This window comes from Drosophila yakuba, chromosome 3R, assembly GCF_016746365.2.
Source record: "Drosophila yakuba strain Tai18E2 chromosome 3R, Prin_Dyak_Tai18E2_2.1, whole genome shotgun sequence".
Lineage (NCBI taxonomy): Eukaryota > Metazoa > Arthropoda > Insecta > Diptera > Drosophilidae > Drosophila > Drosophila yakuba.
In genome coordinates this window covers 13,822,028-13,838,707 of record NC_052530.2, presented here as the reverse complement: position 1 = coordinate 13,838,707, position 16,680 = coordinate 13,822,028, and the positions used below count along the sequence as shown (strand labels likewise).

The 16,680-nt window shown below is 44.5% G+C and overlaps 1 protein-coding gene across 13 annotated transcripts in view; it reads left to right on the top strand.

The window, feature by feature from the left end:
* Positions 1-16,680, top strand: part of LOC6536724 (collagen alpha chain CG42342) — a 70,674-nt gene continuing 53,994 nt past the window's right edge. For 12 of the 13 annotated variants that reach the window (XM_039375188.2, XM_039375184.2, XM_039375182.2 and 9 more), the window contains exons 1-2: positions 1-138; positions 10,321-11,550. In XM_039375188.2, coding sequence (XP_039231122.1) covers positions 10,815-11,550 — 736 coding nt within the window. In that variant the 5' untranslated portion in view covers positions 1-138; positions 10,321-10,814. Of the gene's footprint in view, positions 150-10,320; positions 11,551-16,680 lie in introns of all 13 variants that reach the window. The other variant, XM_039375181.2, reaches the window with a different exon arrangement.

The following is a 16,680-nucleotide window of genomic DNA, read 5'->3' as shown; positions in this document are numbered from 1 at the left end:
TATAGTTGCCGAAATTAAATTATGTTAAGTGCCCCAAATCAGTAAGAAGGTGCAGTGAAAAGGAAGCGGCACAAACCAGCGAACGCGGAAGAGAAAGAGGAAAACAAAACAAGTTAGCGGAGCAAAGAGTGCAAAAAAGTACGTAGGAGGTGAGCCAAACAAACTGTTTGGTTATTATAAGTATTATTATTATAGCGCGGGGTGCATTAAATCTCATTTGGGAATGTGTGTGCGCTTTGTATGCAAAGAGGTTGACAAACAAAAAACAACAACAAATTAGGGTGGCTGGTCCGCAGGACAAAGGAAAACAAAAACCTTTTTTTTCGGGGCTGCTTCCTAAAGCAAACCACACACACACATGCACATAGTACATGTGTAAATGTACAATGCGAAACGAAAACGAAATCAAATCAAAAGCAGAAAACCAACAGGCCGCCGAAAGGAACAAAACACAGAAAAAATGCTCAGCTAGCTTTTGGGCGAATGCCCTCGCAAAGCGCATAAAAAATAGATTAACGGGCTGGGCAGAAGTGAAAAAAAGAAGTAAAAAACATTGAAATTCTGACGTCGTCGCAGACTAAGCCTCTGCAGCCAAAAAATAAGAGCAGCATAAAAAACCATAACAACAAGTTGGGACGCCAAAAGTTGGGTGCTGCTACGCGTAGTTACGGTTATTGGGACGCCGGGTACTTGGATTTCATTAGGCTTTATGTCAAAAACACGGCGCATTTGGGCACCATAATATTCAATTAATTTTTTAAGTGGATTCCTATGCACCTGTGTGCTGATGCTTTGGCTTCAAAAACATTGAATAGTACCTTACAGGCTTCATTCAACTTATTTGGAGTTTCGAAGTACAATATTATCCTAAATTAATTTGGACTTCTCTCCAACCAACCAGTTCTTATCAAGGATACTACTTTATTTTTCTCAAGAAATGTTGGAATATACAAAGTTCTCTTATTTGAATATTTAATATTTGCCTATATTTGTAACATCAATCCATTGAACTTCTCAGGACCATTCAAATCCGAAGGTCACGATTTATATATTCGCTTTTGCAAGGATTGGTGCGAGTTAAGACCCAAGAAAGAGAAGTCTCTAATTGGATTAGCTTATGTGTGATAAAAACACGTTGTTTAATGGGATTAAACACCTTCGAAAGGTGTTCGCGATGTACCTTTGCCCATTATATATATACCATATATACCCTAAAAACCCAGGATTACCGACACTAAGTTGGCAAGCAACCAGTTGGCAGGGTAAAAGGCCGCCACGATTGCTGCTTGTTTTTTGCGCCCTGCAAATGAAGTTGCAGTGGACATCTAATGAACCCGCAACTGAATGCGACGCAGGCCCTTAAATTGCTAGCACACCTGAAATATTCAAGATACTTTATGGGCATGCCGCAGCTGGGCCAGAGGCACGCCAGTCATGCCGCAGGATGCTGCTGCTGCTGCTGATGCTGCCCCATCCTCCGCGCTGCGTGGAGGTGCAAATGCTGTGCCAGGAACATTCATTTATGAGCGGGCTAAGGTTGCGCTTTTGGCTGCTATCATCCCTCGACCCTTTTCACTCGGGGGATTCCCCTGGGGCACCTTTTGGCCATATTCCTTTGGGGCTGCTAGCCCGGTTTTAAGAACTTCAGCTGAGCAATTATGAAATATTCAAGCTTGTGCAGCTTTAAGATAAGATTGGGTGGCATTTGATGGGTGACTTATTCTCCTCGTTTTCGTGGCGCCCTTTGATGTTCTTGCTTTTGTCTTGAAAGGGGGGGTTGGTGGGTTGGGAGGGTGGCAAAAAATGCGGGAGATAGGCAAACACAAACATTAATTGTAACTCTAACTGTAAATGGTGTGAAATGAGCGAGTGAGTGAGTGAGTGAATGGCTGAATGACGGCATGAATGGATGCTTAGGAGCGGCTTGAGCGGCTTGAACGAATGAATGAATGACTCTCGAGTGGAGCTGGCGGTGGCAGTGATGCTCTCGGTTCTCTGCTCTTTCAGAGCTGAAAATTGCGTTAAGTGGATGTCATCGTTGGCCAGCGACAATTTTGATGAACTCAACAAAAACACTTGACAGCAGAGCCGAAGATTTTGGAACTGGGGAGCAGGCCATGCAATAAACGAAATTATGACGCTAAATTGAACACTAAACGCCCAGTGAGCCCAGCCGGGGCGGGGGATTTATAGCAGAGTCAAAGAATAGTCCAGGAAAATGTATCAGTAGTTGGGGGCAAGAAGGGGTTGGACTGGACTGGAATAGGATGGGATGGCATGGAAGCGAGATGGGGCAGATGATGCTTTCAAAAGCATCAGCACAGCATCTACTCCGCTTCGAACCGTCCACATTTAACGCGCGAATGAACAGCAATCAGCCGAAATGGGGAATTCAGCGGAAAAGGGGGCGGGTGAAGGGACTGGTGGGCATGGCACTGGCTCTGGTTCTGGACCTGGACCGACCGGGAATCGGATGGGCAGTCGGACTGCCAGTCCGGAGGGTTCATTCAACAATAAAAGTCATGATAGACATGGCAATACGGAAATGCTATTTTTGGGGCTGCCGCTGCCATTGCCGTTGCCATTGCCGCCTTCACACGGGAATGGTCCACGTCCGCCCTGCGAGCGGAAGGTGAGAATTAAGAAATTAGCGTACACCCAGTATCCACTATCCAGTACCCTCTAACCATTACCCATTACCCATTACCCATTAGCCAGTCGGATGCCCCATCCACCCATCGAGTGGCGAGTTTGAGCTGCCGGCTGGGAGCCGATGGAGCTGCTCGTAAATTGCCCGCCGCCGCTCACTTTAACTTAATTATATAATTTGTGAGACATCAGCGCTAAAAAAGGGAGACAGGCAGACCAGCCAAAAAGGAAACATGACAAAGTTCGTTAGATTCAAAACGAAGAAGTTAAAATGCCCTTAAAAAATCGAATATATGTATCTGTTGTTTAAAATTCAAAATACAGAATTTATTGTCTACAAAGGAAGTTTAGTTATACAGAACAAATTGCGAAAAAGTACTTGGTTTCTTTACGATACTATGTAATTTACATATCTATAGATAGATGTAATATATACTACATGTTTCCTTTATTTAGTTAATTCGAATTTATCATAATTTTACTTACATCTAAATGGCTTCTATGTGGCAGCAAATTTGCTTATACCGGTTTGAAAAGTAGTTCAGGGTAGCGATAAACATCGTCTTCAGAAGCTAAGATGTTCAAAGTATTCTTTATGCAAGTAGTCAAACAAATATGAAATAATACCTGGAAAATCAGGTTTTGAAATGAGCACAACCTCATTAAAAGCACAAAACTAATTTAGCCATTATTCTAATATTCCTGGCTTGAAACGGATAAAGAAAGGCCGCAAAAACTCATTTGCAAAGTAAAGATACCTTTCGCTGGTGTGGAGGGTATACGAATACGAATACTAGTAAGCGGGCTCTGCGGGTTTCTGCGGTGCACTGCAAATTAAATGAGCTGAATGCATTTAAGCCCAAATCAGCGCAAGCCGTCGGCTTAGTGACGACGACAAACTGTGTCTTAAGTGAGTCAGCAGGCATCCCGACTCAGCCGACTCAGGACGACGCCCGCCGACTCATGGTAATGGGCGTTGCTGGAAAAAAGTAAATAATCCTTTAACCACAAAGCAATTATGCAACGGCAGCGACCACGTCGACGGAAGGCGACATCTTGTCAGCCAGTGAAAAATTACCAACCAATGACGGCGACGGCAGATGTATGCAGACGGAAAGAGGAGACGGATTTGGACGTGGTCGTAGACGAGGGCGAGGACGAAAAGCGGAGGGAAAGGATGGCTGGTGGAAGCCCACAGGTTGCAGGCAACAAATTACTTAAATGCCAAGCCGAAAAGTCTGCGCAAAAGCTTATGTGGAAATTTAAATTGGCGAGGGACGCGGACGGGTGCAGACGGGTGACGGCGGAAACTCCGTTGGAAACTCTTTCCCTTTGCGGTTACCTTGCACTTTTGGCCGCAACGAACTGGTGGCACATACGAGGCAGGATGAGATATGAGACAACATTTTATGGACCAGCCAGTTCATTCAGTTCCCATTAAAATGTACAACATTGTAGTGATGTTAATTCTTAAAGTACGCAAATCTTTAGTTTTCTTTCAATTAATGATTGAAAAGGGAACTATTGTAAATGTATTGTTTTACCCTCTAGAGCTCTATTCGGGGTGGTATCATATGTTTAATCTGTCGGATCAAAGCGGTCACCTTGGTTCCGGGATAATCAATACTTTGAGCCTTGGGACTTATGGGCAGATTATCTCTGCCTGAAGGGTAATGTAAGCTTCGGATTTTAAACGATTCTTGAGAAATTTGTTTGAAAGAACAAAATAATGGCCAGAAAAGGTAACTGTTTTCGATCTAAACAGAATGCTAGAATTCACAGCCGCTCTGAATCTATTTCAGTGTGCAGCAGAAGCCAGCTAGATTTATCGACCATTCATCTAACTTATCACATCTCATTCACCTCCATGTACTCTCTGTCCCTATGCCATTTCCCACGATGTGGGCCCTTTTCCAGCTCAGGTTGCATTCTCATTGGCAACTCGTGCGCCTTCAGTGCAGAAGTTAAGCGCTTTCCTGTGCCTTCAGAGCCAGATCAGAGCGCAATTGATGGCCAACAGCTCAGAGCCTTTAACCCGCCTTAGCCGCAACATGACAATGCCACACAGAGAATGAAATGGGCAGAACCAGAGGAGCAGACTCGAAGAGGCGGAGACGGAAAAGTAGACAGAGATGGAGACGGAGACTGAGACTGAGACCAAGAACCCCTGGTCCCCTGGCGAATGTCCAGCTGTGTCTGTTTACATAGCCACAGCTCTTTAGCAACCCGTCTGGACATCGGACCTCGTTTCATGTTCTCCTCGTCCGGGTTTGTGCTTCAATTTGCGCCTCAGACGAGCGGGTGGAGGCGATGGTGGACCTGCGGGCTTGGCCAGTCCGTTGGACGACCTTTCGACGGGGTCGCGGATTTACATTTGTTGCTTCTCTCGGCGCCAACTCATTCATAAAAACGCACGCAAAGTCAAGCGTTGCAAGTTGAAGGTTGCCCCGCCTGTGGTTTCTCCTCCTCCCAGTCCACCTTTTATTATAACCCACCTTGCTTGCACTCGCCTCCTGTGCTCGAGCTTTTATGCAGTTAAGTGCTTAGTTGCGTGTAACTTTACACTGTTTAACAAACTCGCTCACTCACCGCACAGTGAGTCAAAGGAGTTTCTGAATGGAGTTCTACTCGTACTCGCAGAAAGGGTTAAAAACGAATAGGAAATGGGTGGGATCACCGGTTGGCAGTAGGCGACTTTTAACTCACTGAATAAGTGTGACTGTCGTGTGTGCCAACTGCAAATATGAAGAGATACACCAACAGAAATTGTACATTATTACATTAATATGTCAAATAAACCATATAACACATATAGAAATTATTCAACTAACAAGAAAGATTTTTTGAGTAGAAATTTAACAATTTAAATGAGGAATTTAATTGGTCAAAATGCTATAAATTATATTTAGAAAAAAGGTATTTTTTCAGTTTAATTGCTGCTGAAGTTTTCAGTACACTGAAGGACATTTATTCGAGTTAGTTAAACCAACCATTCGCAGGAGTGTGTGGGCCAAGAGTTAATTACGATTCCTGTTAAGGTTGTTAAGCAGCTTGCTGCCTTAAATGAAATCAAATAAAGTGAATGGTGGCCATAAAAAAGGGAATACCTGTGCAATGGAAAGCATAGAAGCCAGCAGAGATGAGGTTGGAAAATGTCCTGAGGTGCGAGCGGGCAGTCGAAAAAAAGGAGTAAAGGCTGTCGGGCAGCCAAGAAACAAAAGTAAACATTGCGTGCCAAAATTCCGGAAATTTTTAAGAGTCACAGCATGTGTAAGCTGAGTTTTTACAAGCAGACACACACACACAATCACTTCCTAGACCGCACCACTACACCCTCAGTTCTTGAGCAACCTGCCCAACACCCCTCTCCCCCCCTCGTACTCGTCTTCCGTCTGGGTCCATTCCTTGGTGCCATGTTTCCTGTCTAAGTGCTAAATTGAAATTCCAAAATTAAGTAATTTCTCCCAAGGGCGACTTCAGCTGGAAATCTTTAGCAAATGTGGACACACTCACACACACTCGCTTTCCCAGCTGGCCACGCCCATCAGTGTTGCCAAGCACGCCCACAAGGAGGCAACAACGCAAACAGTAAAATAAGCAATAGCAAAAACAACAAGGCTTGCCAATGAATTGCACTAATAGTTTGTGTGTAAAAGCTGCCTGTTGTAAAAGCAGGCACATAAAAAGAAAATCCCCAAACTGTTTGGAGTAGCAGCAACCGCATCTACATGAGAACAAGCAGTAAAAATTATAGGGAAATAGCAAACGACGCACACATAAGTATTTCTTTACGGACATTAAAGCTAACACCAAGATACCCGTGTATCCAGTGACGCGCATCGTTTAATCCTAAACTAGAGAGCGGACATAAAAAGTGCAGGCATATCCCAAAAGACCAGTTGAATGGGACCTTGAGGAGGACTTTGCACGACGAGTGTCGGCAGGACGTAAAATGTTAGAAAGTTGCTTGTTTTATGAGGATCTACGCAGCTCTAAACTTTTCCGGGATTTCATTTCAGGAAATAGAATTTAATGGTCTTGTTTTAGGTAATCTTATCTTCGGCACACAAGAGTAGGTTGATTTCTTTTGTTGTTGAAAGTTCATTAACCGCAACTCATTCCTTTTAAATACCAAATTTCCAAATATTCAAATTTCCAACCAACAGCCAGCTTGCTTGCCTGCAACTTCCAGCGGATCCTTAATCAAAATCGAAATGGCTCAACACTTTCTATGGTCGCTGTCTTCCAAAATCGAAAGTTTGCCAATTCATTCCGTCAGGACCCACCGAACACCACCCACTTTGCTTGCAACATTGTCGTCCTTTCTTGGCCCTATTTCAGTTAACTTCAAGAAACTTCGCTACTCCAGCTTCCTCAATATTTTTCAATTTAAATGATGGAGCAGGAAAAAAATGGCAAGGATGTGAGAGGAAATGACGCTTCACACTGCTGAGCAAGGGGTTGGGGGTTACGGGTCCTGGCTGCCAAAAGAAAAAAGAGTGAAGAAAAGCTGGGAAAGGGAAACGAGGCAACTTAAACACTTCTTGCATTTTTCCTATGGCACGACAACTATTTATTGCCTCGCCCAAAAATCCAGACGAAGCTGCCAGGGATTCCCTGTTGTTGTTGGGCTTCTTGTCGCCATTGTTGTTGTTGTTCTTGTTGCTGTTGCTTACTTCTGTAGTGGCATCAAGAAAGTTCTTTGATATTGCCGGAGGCAGGAACACCGTACACCTTAAGAAAAGTAAAATATTTCCAACAAACTCCTGAAACTATTTCCTATATGGGTGACGTCTGATAAGTAGAGATTATAAAACTGCATTTGTTGCATTGGGTAGTTGTTTTTTTGATGGTTCTTATTATTTGATTAGTGTAGTATTAATTCGGAATTACAAAAATCTGTATTTGTGTGATGTCAATGTTAAAATGCAGACTTAAATAATTGGAAAAGGTTTGACCGTGGTAAAGGCTTACGGTTTATTAAAATTATTTGAAAACTTAGGACAATGTTACAGGTTTATTAGTAGGGAGTTTTTATTTAGCAGTTTCGTTTTATTGCAGGTTTTTTTTCGAGTGTAATGCTTCGAAAGTTGGCTACCATGTTGATGACGTTGTATATTAGGGTTGGTGTTGGCTATGCTGATGGTGATGATGATGATGAAAAATGCACATGTGTTGCTAACGGCCCAATTATTTTTATTGTTTATTTACTTTGATTTGGACCTCTTTGCCCTTTGCTTTGTGTGCTGTTGGCCATCATCATTTCATGTTTTTATTTGCCACTACCGAACCGGACTCGTGGCCATGTTCTTATTCGGGTTATTTGGGTTTGGTTTGCGCATTTGTGCGTAACGAATAAATTTACCCATATAAATAAGGACAATAATCCCTTTGAATGCATTGCAATTGAGCTTTTTACAGCCATTGACTGTAACCCTCCCCCCGTCACCCGCCAATAGGGACACAAATCACACGCACACGCACACACACACACACACTTGCGCGCAGGCACACGAACACACGTACGTGTGGCACTTAACTCAACATTGTTGGATGGCTTAGAAAGCTTTTGCCTCTTGGGCAGGATTCCACTACGTTTTAGGAGTCCGGCTAAAACCATTTCAATTCCGTCTTGATTTGCATTTCAATTCCAAATCAAATTTTTCAATTGCCAGCTGGACGCATTCACCCACCCACCCACTCACACACACACACACGCCTATCAGTATGTGTGCTAAGTGGCCGCACACACACCAGTGTAATTCAATTTGGTTTGGCAGGACGCACAAATTCATAGCATACTTTTTAGAGCTGCTTGACCGATTCGAATCTTCAAACTCCCCATGTAATTGACAAAAGCTGCGCTCCATGGCGCTCCTCGAAATTTGAAATCAATTTATTTTAAATTGAGTTAGCTGTCCCCAGTCCGGGAACGCCGGAATAGCATTAACCTTTGGCAGCTACATTGTGTAAAATCGAAATCGATATGGCAGAGAAGCTGGGTGTTCGGCGTTGGCCAAGGGAATGGGTTATTTCAGTAGCCAGCCAATTGCAGTGTCAGCTGAAAAACACAGTTCAGCCACTGAACGAACAACGAACAACCATATATGCTCTTATTTGTTAAATTAAAAGCTTCTCCACCGCCTTGCAGTTGTTATTATTGTTTCCCGGCCAGCGGCGTCGTCATCATCCGCATGCTCATCATCGTCGTCTTCATTTGCCATTATTGGCTCCGGAGCGCACAAGACTTTCAATTAGTTTTATTAGGGTGTTCCAAACATTCCATTGACTCGAAATCAAGGGGGTTTTCAGAGGGTGGAGGTGGAGGTGGTTGGCGTTGGCTTCGACTTTGGATATCCATTGTTGTTTTCGACCCGATGCCGATGCTGCTTCTGTTTGATATTGGCCTTTTGACTTTTATGCTTTTTTCGGGTTTGGCGCAATTTTCGCTTTTTGCGGTTGCGGCGGCTCCTGCCTTTTGGTGATGATGGTGAGGGGCCTTTTCAATGGCACGATTGTTTTTTGAGTTTTATTGGGGCTCCTCTTATTGTTGTTTTGGTTGTTAGGCGCATGATTGCGCAATGCCAACGCACAGCAAATACGAAATATTAGATGATTAAATATGTACGAGTCTGCATGTGCCAAAGACTCCACTGTGTGGGTGTGGAATTGTTTAATCAGCAATTTAGGCCGCATAATGAATCAGCGAATTAAATATTAGAAAATTAAATTTCCTTTATGTTTTTATAATCCGTAATTTCAAACTTATATAGATCATATTTATGTATCAGAACTATTCTGAGGAAATTCCATTGGAGTTTAAATTAAACTTTACCATCTTCATAATCCCACCCCGGCAATAGCACTTATGAATCATAAAGAATTCCTTTTAATTATTCTTGAGCTATAGTTTTCAACTTTTCTGAAAACTTCCGCCAGGGGCTACCATATTGGTCAACTTTGGCATACTTTTAAAGCTGTTGCTTTTTTCGTGTACTTTTATATGGAAAACTTGTTAAAAAGTTCTCAAGCTCATTTCATTTCTCTAAAGAGCATTACAGTTTCGTTGTCTTCCCCTCCGACAATCCCCATCGCAATAATTTCCACTTTATGACTTTTGTATTGCCAAACGCCCCCATTCCCCGCCAATTTCCCCTTCTTCTGTCGGTGGCATGTGGGGCAGAGTTGAAGGCAACAAATGTTTTTGACACGACAAGTCCATGGGTCAAATGCCCCTTCACGTCTTGTCGCTGCTGCTTCGGATGTTTTTTATTTGTTTCATGTTCTTTGCGTATTTCTTTTTTAATGCTCGTCTTTTTTTCGTATATTTTTTTGTTTTTGTATTTTTTGTCAGTGGCTGTTACTGCTACTTGAGCTAGAAAAAAGTTTTGTGCGAAAAGTTTCGGTTGCCCGATTCTTGCGAGGTGCTTGGAACTGAACTCAGTTGCCTTGGCTGCCAGTTGGGTGCGCCTGGTTGAACTTCGGTGAAGACAGCCGAGCCCGGCTGATTATTGAAAATGTGGCGACACTGTTGACGGTCCAGTTTGCACATAATTCATGGGGTAAAAAATGTATATATATATTTGTATATATACGAGTAGCTTGGTACCCTTAAGAAAAGTTTGGCCCAACTTTATTTTTCACTTTTCTTCTCATTCCATGTCGTTGCAGTTGAAAAGTGAACGCAGAGCTAAATAAGTTGCAATGTGAAGAGCCCTGAAAGGACAAGTGCGAACCGAGGAACTGCACCGAGGACTTGTCGACGACTGGCAGGACCAGCTGCCACAGCAGCGATTGACAGGACAAAAACAAAGCCCAACTAGCTGAGAGGACTTCCCGCTCGAGTGGCAAGAGCAGCAAAAGTTTAGCGTTGTTTTTCCGTTCCATGGCCGCCGGAAAAGTGCAGCAGCAACGGGGCGCAATGTGCTGGCCAACTACCGCAGTCGAAGAATAGAAAATCACTCGAAGGCCTTGCCCAAATAAAAAGCGTTCAAAAGCAAGAAAGTAGAGACTAAAATAAAAAAGAGCAACCACTGCGGTGCAGCATATGTGCTATCGCTGTGCTTTTTTTCTGTGATGCCACAAGGACACAAGGACACTTCAAGTGACAGCAACATACGCGAGTTTTTCGTTCGTGGAGAGCCTTCCAACTAAGACGCAGCAGTATGCGCAAACACAAAGCGCCGCCCAGCGGCAGTCCAAGGACAATGGCCCAGGACATTTCGCAATCGGAGCCATCGGGTGGCAACGGGCAATCCCCCGCAGCACCAACAGCAGCAACAGCATCCGTGGAAGCCCCACAGCAGAGCCTGCTACTGGGCCACAATGCGGCGGATGCCTCCGCCACTGCAGCAGCAGTAGCTAGTCGCCTGGCCCCGCCCCCCTGTAAGCATCCCATTAACAACAGCAACAGCAACAGCAACAACAGCAGCAGCAGCTACAACAGCAGCAGCAAGGAGCGACCTCGCCCCACAGTCCGGTTCATATCCCTGCTGCACGTGGCCAGCTACGTGCTGTGCCTGTGCGCCTTCAGCTTCGCCCTCTACGGCAATGTGCGGCAGACGCGGCTGGAGCAGCGGATGCAGCGCCTTCAACAGCTGGACGCCCGCATCGTGGAGCTGGAGCTGCGCCTGGAGCAGCAGCAGCTGCTCCACTGGCCCGCTGAACAGACGCAGGTCTTGGCCAGTCATCCCAGCGACACAGACAGTGGCAACAGCAATAACGGCAGCAAGCACCTCGAGTTGCACGTGCGACGGGAGCTGCACCGCCTGCGACGGGATGTTTCGCATCTGCAGCTCACGAGGCGCCAGCAGCGACGCCAGGCAGCAGAGGCGGCGGCAGCAGCGGCCAGCGGAGAGGCAGGATCCGGATCTGGAGGTGGACAGTGCCAGTGTCAGCCAGGTGAGCTAAAGATATATTATATTTATGATTTAATACTAAACACTTTGATTGTGTATCCAAAATATCTTATCTTCAACTAACTAATTCAATGTGTTGTTCATTCTGTTTTTAATATCTTTACTTTTTTCAAACGCTCAGGTTTGGCAAAAGATTTAAATCTATAAAGCAACTATTGAAAATTACAAAAATACTTAGATAGAACTAAATTTAGGGTACTTAAAAAGGCATGAATTTATGCCAGTAAGATTTTATCCATTTGCAATAATCAATAAATTGCTTGCCCAAAACCTGCTAGCTGATAACAATTTTCAGTAGCTCATAATTAGTCTGAAACATTACTGAGAAACAATGTGAATCTTAGTTTAGTTTTAAGTTCAACATGTTGGTTAACCAACGAGTTATTCCTTTAAACGCTTCGCCCCTTTAACAAGGAGCTTGCTCTACACATTGGCAGTCCTGTCAATTTGGTAGCCACAGTGTTGGCCATGAACATGAACCGCCTACATTTGCGGTCAGCGCGCAATTGGTCAGAAATGTCAGACACACGCACACTGTTACAGCTGCACCCATACAGCCATAAGTCAACAAGTCGTTGGGCCAGTCTGTGTGAGCCTATTGTGCGTGTTCGTGTGGTCCACGAAATTTAATTATTTGCGTCCGGGCCAAATTTATGGCAGTTTAGAGATTTCATTAATTGGAAAAGTGTTTTCCCAACACACAACCTTATGCGGAAAATTGGGGAATGGTGGTGGTGGTGAAGGTTGAGGTTGAGTCGCCACCATGCCTTCCTTCAGTTTTTCCCAATTTCCCCGACAACGTTTTTCTCCGGCTTTTTCCTTTCTTTGCCTGCTGCCTGTCTCTGGTGACATTACCGAAACTTTGATTACTCGGGGATTAGCAGAGCACTCCCCGGCACACACACACACACACACATTCACTCTTAGACATACACGCACACTCACATGCATAAATAAGCACTCGGAAAGTGCCAGTTTGCCTTGTGGTTTGCATAAATTTTGCTTAAAATACTTTTTGAAAACTTTTGCGACACTCACGCGGCGGGATAAGCTTCCTGACCTTCTCTCGATTGTGTGGTGTAGCTGCAGCTCCTTGTTCGTCCTTGTTTCAATTCCACTCTGAAACTGCTCCGTGCCAGAAGTCTGCTCGTATTAACGCAATTTGTCTTGACATTCGCACAATTAACTCAGCCGCTAAGCTGCTGGACAAACTTTGTGGCTAATCCCACTGATTCAGATTCCCGCTGCCATGCATTGAGCATATGACGCATACGCAACGTGGGCCAGAACCAGGACCAGGGACAGGGACAGGGCCATGGCCAGGACCAACAGGCCAGTAAACGCTCGACGCAATTATTTAACAACTTCGCCAATTCCAGCGAAGGAAGCTGCAGACGAGATAGGACCAAAAGTTTTATAATCGATGCGCTGGCAGGTCGAAAGTTTCGCCCGCCTGGCAACGGTCGAAGTTTCTTTTCAAAGTCACTGCATATAAATAAATTTCACCCACTCAAAGCGAGAGGGAAAGACAAAGAGACACTCCCTGCCAAAGGAGGATCCTCGATAAGCGCGTGCCAGGCGCCAGGACACAGCCTTTTCACAACTTTAATCCCCGCACAATAAATCAAAGCAGCTGCGGGGGCGGCTGCTAAAGGCTGAAGGACTTGTCACTTGCTTATCTGAGGCGTAGACGATGCGGCAAAGTCATCATCGCTTAAGCCAAGTTGTATTCCTGTATCTCTCTATCCCTGCATATATGCAGGCCGGGACTACCGACTACCCACCCAATATCCCGTTCAGGATCTCTCGATTGCCTGCGAAGTTCACGTCAAGGACATTGCAGTTGCTGGCAAAAAAGATAAGCCAGAGGGACTGCCGCATTCCGATTAAGTCGATTACTTTTGGGTTTTATCGACGTTTTCCCCCTCCGTTTTGCAGGAAAATTGATAAAATTAGTGCGACAGCAGTTGGCAGTCGAGTGCCATGGCATTAAAAGCAATCCCACATTTTGGTAAGCGAAACGGAAGTAAGTGAACAGTGGCACACGGCACACTCAAAAGCTTCAAGGACTTGTTCCTTACTGTGCAGAACTAAAGCCGATTACCTAGTCGCTTAAAATTGCATAACTATTAGCTGACTGGCGTAACTCGAAAATGAAAATTAAAAATTTTTTTTAAATTTATTAAGCGTTTAAAAAATGTCAGTCAAATTTGTATCAGCGAAACGTGCATTGTTATGGAAATTACGAGCTTGAATTAATTAGTAGGAATTATTTTAGCATTAAAAAAACAAAAATGTAAATAGATGTATTTGTAACAAAGCCAGCTTAAAGCTAATTTCCCTTCGCATGGCGCTTTAAAGAGCTAATTTAATTGATTAGCGGGACAGCATAAAAATAATTTAAATTCATTTCCCAGCGGAGTGTGATTTTACTGCGGAAACTGCAGCGAAACCAGCTCAAAGTTGGGCGCTTTGGACATCTCATTTTTTATGAGCATTCTAAATTTTAGCATTCGAAATTTATGAGGGTCCCATGGTGCCACCACAAACACACAAGGACATGGCTGGCCGGGCTTGTCAAACTGCAAATGACATTTGGCCACTTCTCATCCACTCGCATCCTTAGCTGCCATCCCATTCCCGAAACTGCTGTTGCATCATCCGCTTTGAAGGGGATGAGTATCGAGTTCCAGGTTCCGGGTTCCTGCTGCTGCTGCCGATGCTGCTGCTGGTGCCGAGGTTAAGGGTTGAAGCATCCGAGTTTAGGTAACGATACACGGGTCTACGGTCCAGTCCAGTCCAGTACGGTTCGGTCTGCTGCCACTCTCGTTGTCCAGCTGAAAACCCTCAATTTATCATAGCCGAGCGCAAAATCCACTTTAGCAGCTGGGCCAGCGACATCGTTGGCTGCGTGTGACATTTTGCAAAGCCAAAATATGTAGAACATGCCACAGAGACACATCCAGATAGTCAGTGGAGGAGTGGAGTGGAGTGGAGGACTCACAAATCCAGCCAGAAACAGTCGCTCACACGTAGCAGCTACTCACTCACTGGCTCAAAGCAGCAGTTAGGAAAATGGCATATGAACTATGGAAATTCCCAATTAGGTTTTAATGCGTACAAGTGCTTTTTATTCACTGCAATTTCTCACTGGGCCCCCAGACTGCCACAAAGCTAAAGGATGAGAACGGCAGTGTGACTGTGGATGGGTTCCTACTCCCGGAATTCAACTCACGATTCAGATGCTGGCTAGCTACTTCCAGCCAGCAACATCCCCCGTGTGTGTGTGTGTGTGTGTGTGTGTGTGTGTCTGTTGCGTTTATTTGCCAGTCATAAATTTCAATCACGTTGCCGGGCATAACACCGAGTGGATATACTCCATATATCAGCTATGCTCTCCTGATTCTGATTCCCGGCCTTTCTCTGCATATGCTGTTTGGTAGCACCTGCCAACCCCTCATCGTCTTTCATTTTTTTCTCTGGTTGTCAGTGCACAGAGAAAAAAAAAAATATTAAATGATACATCATGCTTATACATGTACAGTGACATGACACTGAAATATTTCCAAAGGTGAAGGCAAACTTAAGTCTTACTAAATGTTGCAAACCTTAAATGGTTACTGTTATTATTCGGGCGTTGCTTGGCAATACAATATACATTGGCAGCTATATAGAATTTCTAATTGCATATTTTTCTTTATTTAGCACATACTATTTGTTCAAGGATAAGCCCATATTTATCGTAACTTTTCAAATAAACCCCCTTCTGCGACAAGGTGTGCGAATTTGATACGAGGAAGTGCTTCTTTCTGTGCACATCTGCCTGTGGTTCTTTGGGGCGTGTCGATGTGGCCGAGTGACAAAACCACCCATTGCCTGGTCCTTCGAGCGTGCCCACAGAGGCTTGTGCGGTTTTCGGGCTCAGAGCACCACCGAGCCATCGCACCACCGAACCATCGCACCACACCTCGATTGAAGCCCACTTCGTCCAGTATCGATTGTGCGTCCCTGCACCTCAATTGATTTCCTTCGTTTTCGTTTTCAATTTGCCAGGGACATTTCTGTTTGTGCTCCTTGGGCTCGAGTTTGGGTTTGGGTTTGGGTTTGGGTTTGGTCTTGGGTTTGTTATTGTATTCTTAAGTTTCCGTATTTGTTTCGCTTGCCGCCTGTTTTGGCCGGCTGACTGGCTGGTAATTTGTGACTTTGCGTGACTTTTGGCTTACCTGCGCTGGCCACCACGCCTTGATTGCCATTTAAATGCTGCGCTAATAGGCCAATAAACCATTTCGCTGCACAAAAGATATCAGCAACACAGCGGCAACCGAAACCAGCGCCAACAACAGCAACATTTATTAATTAGTGAGAAAAAATTAATGCGCAACTGTCATCATTACTCCTGCCCCATCCACAGGATCTGTGGACATTGGCGGCGGATATGGTTTGTTGTGTGTGTTTGCTTCCCGCACACCCAATAAAAACACCAACCCACCCACACACACACGCACACACGCACAGCAGCAACAACAGCAACATCGTTGGCCAGCGGATGCCACATTTGTTGACAAATTTATTTGTCGTGTGCCACGCTGACACGCCCCCGTCCGCAGATTGCCCCTCCACTTTTGTTTTATTTGTGGTCCCAGCCATCTCATCGATGTGCGTTGCTCGGCATTCCTTGGTGGGGAAAAATGCTATTAAAAATATCACAAGAGCCCAGGCGGACAAACTAAAAGAGAAATAAAATAAGGCAAAGTAAATTCATTGGCAAAACCACACACACACACACACTAAGAATGAAGGGAAAAATGAAAGCACAGGAATGAATTACCCAGGAAAAAAGGAATTTCATAAATTTCATCTGATTGCGCTGCAGATTTACGAGGATGTGGATGTGAAAGTGGATGTGGTGTGTCTGACTTTTATTTTTGGCACGTAACGCTATTTTTTCCATAGCACTGAGATCATTTTAATGAGCCCAAAATGTAATTTGTCTGCCTGGAATCTTTTAAGCCTGTTAGCTGGGTGAGTTCATTTAAATTCAAGAGCGCTCGGAAGTTATATTTTTTATGGCGAACGCGACTGGAAATATGGCTATCGAAATGGTCGGTCTTCA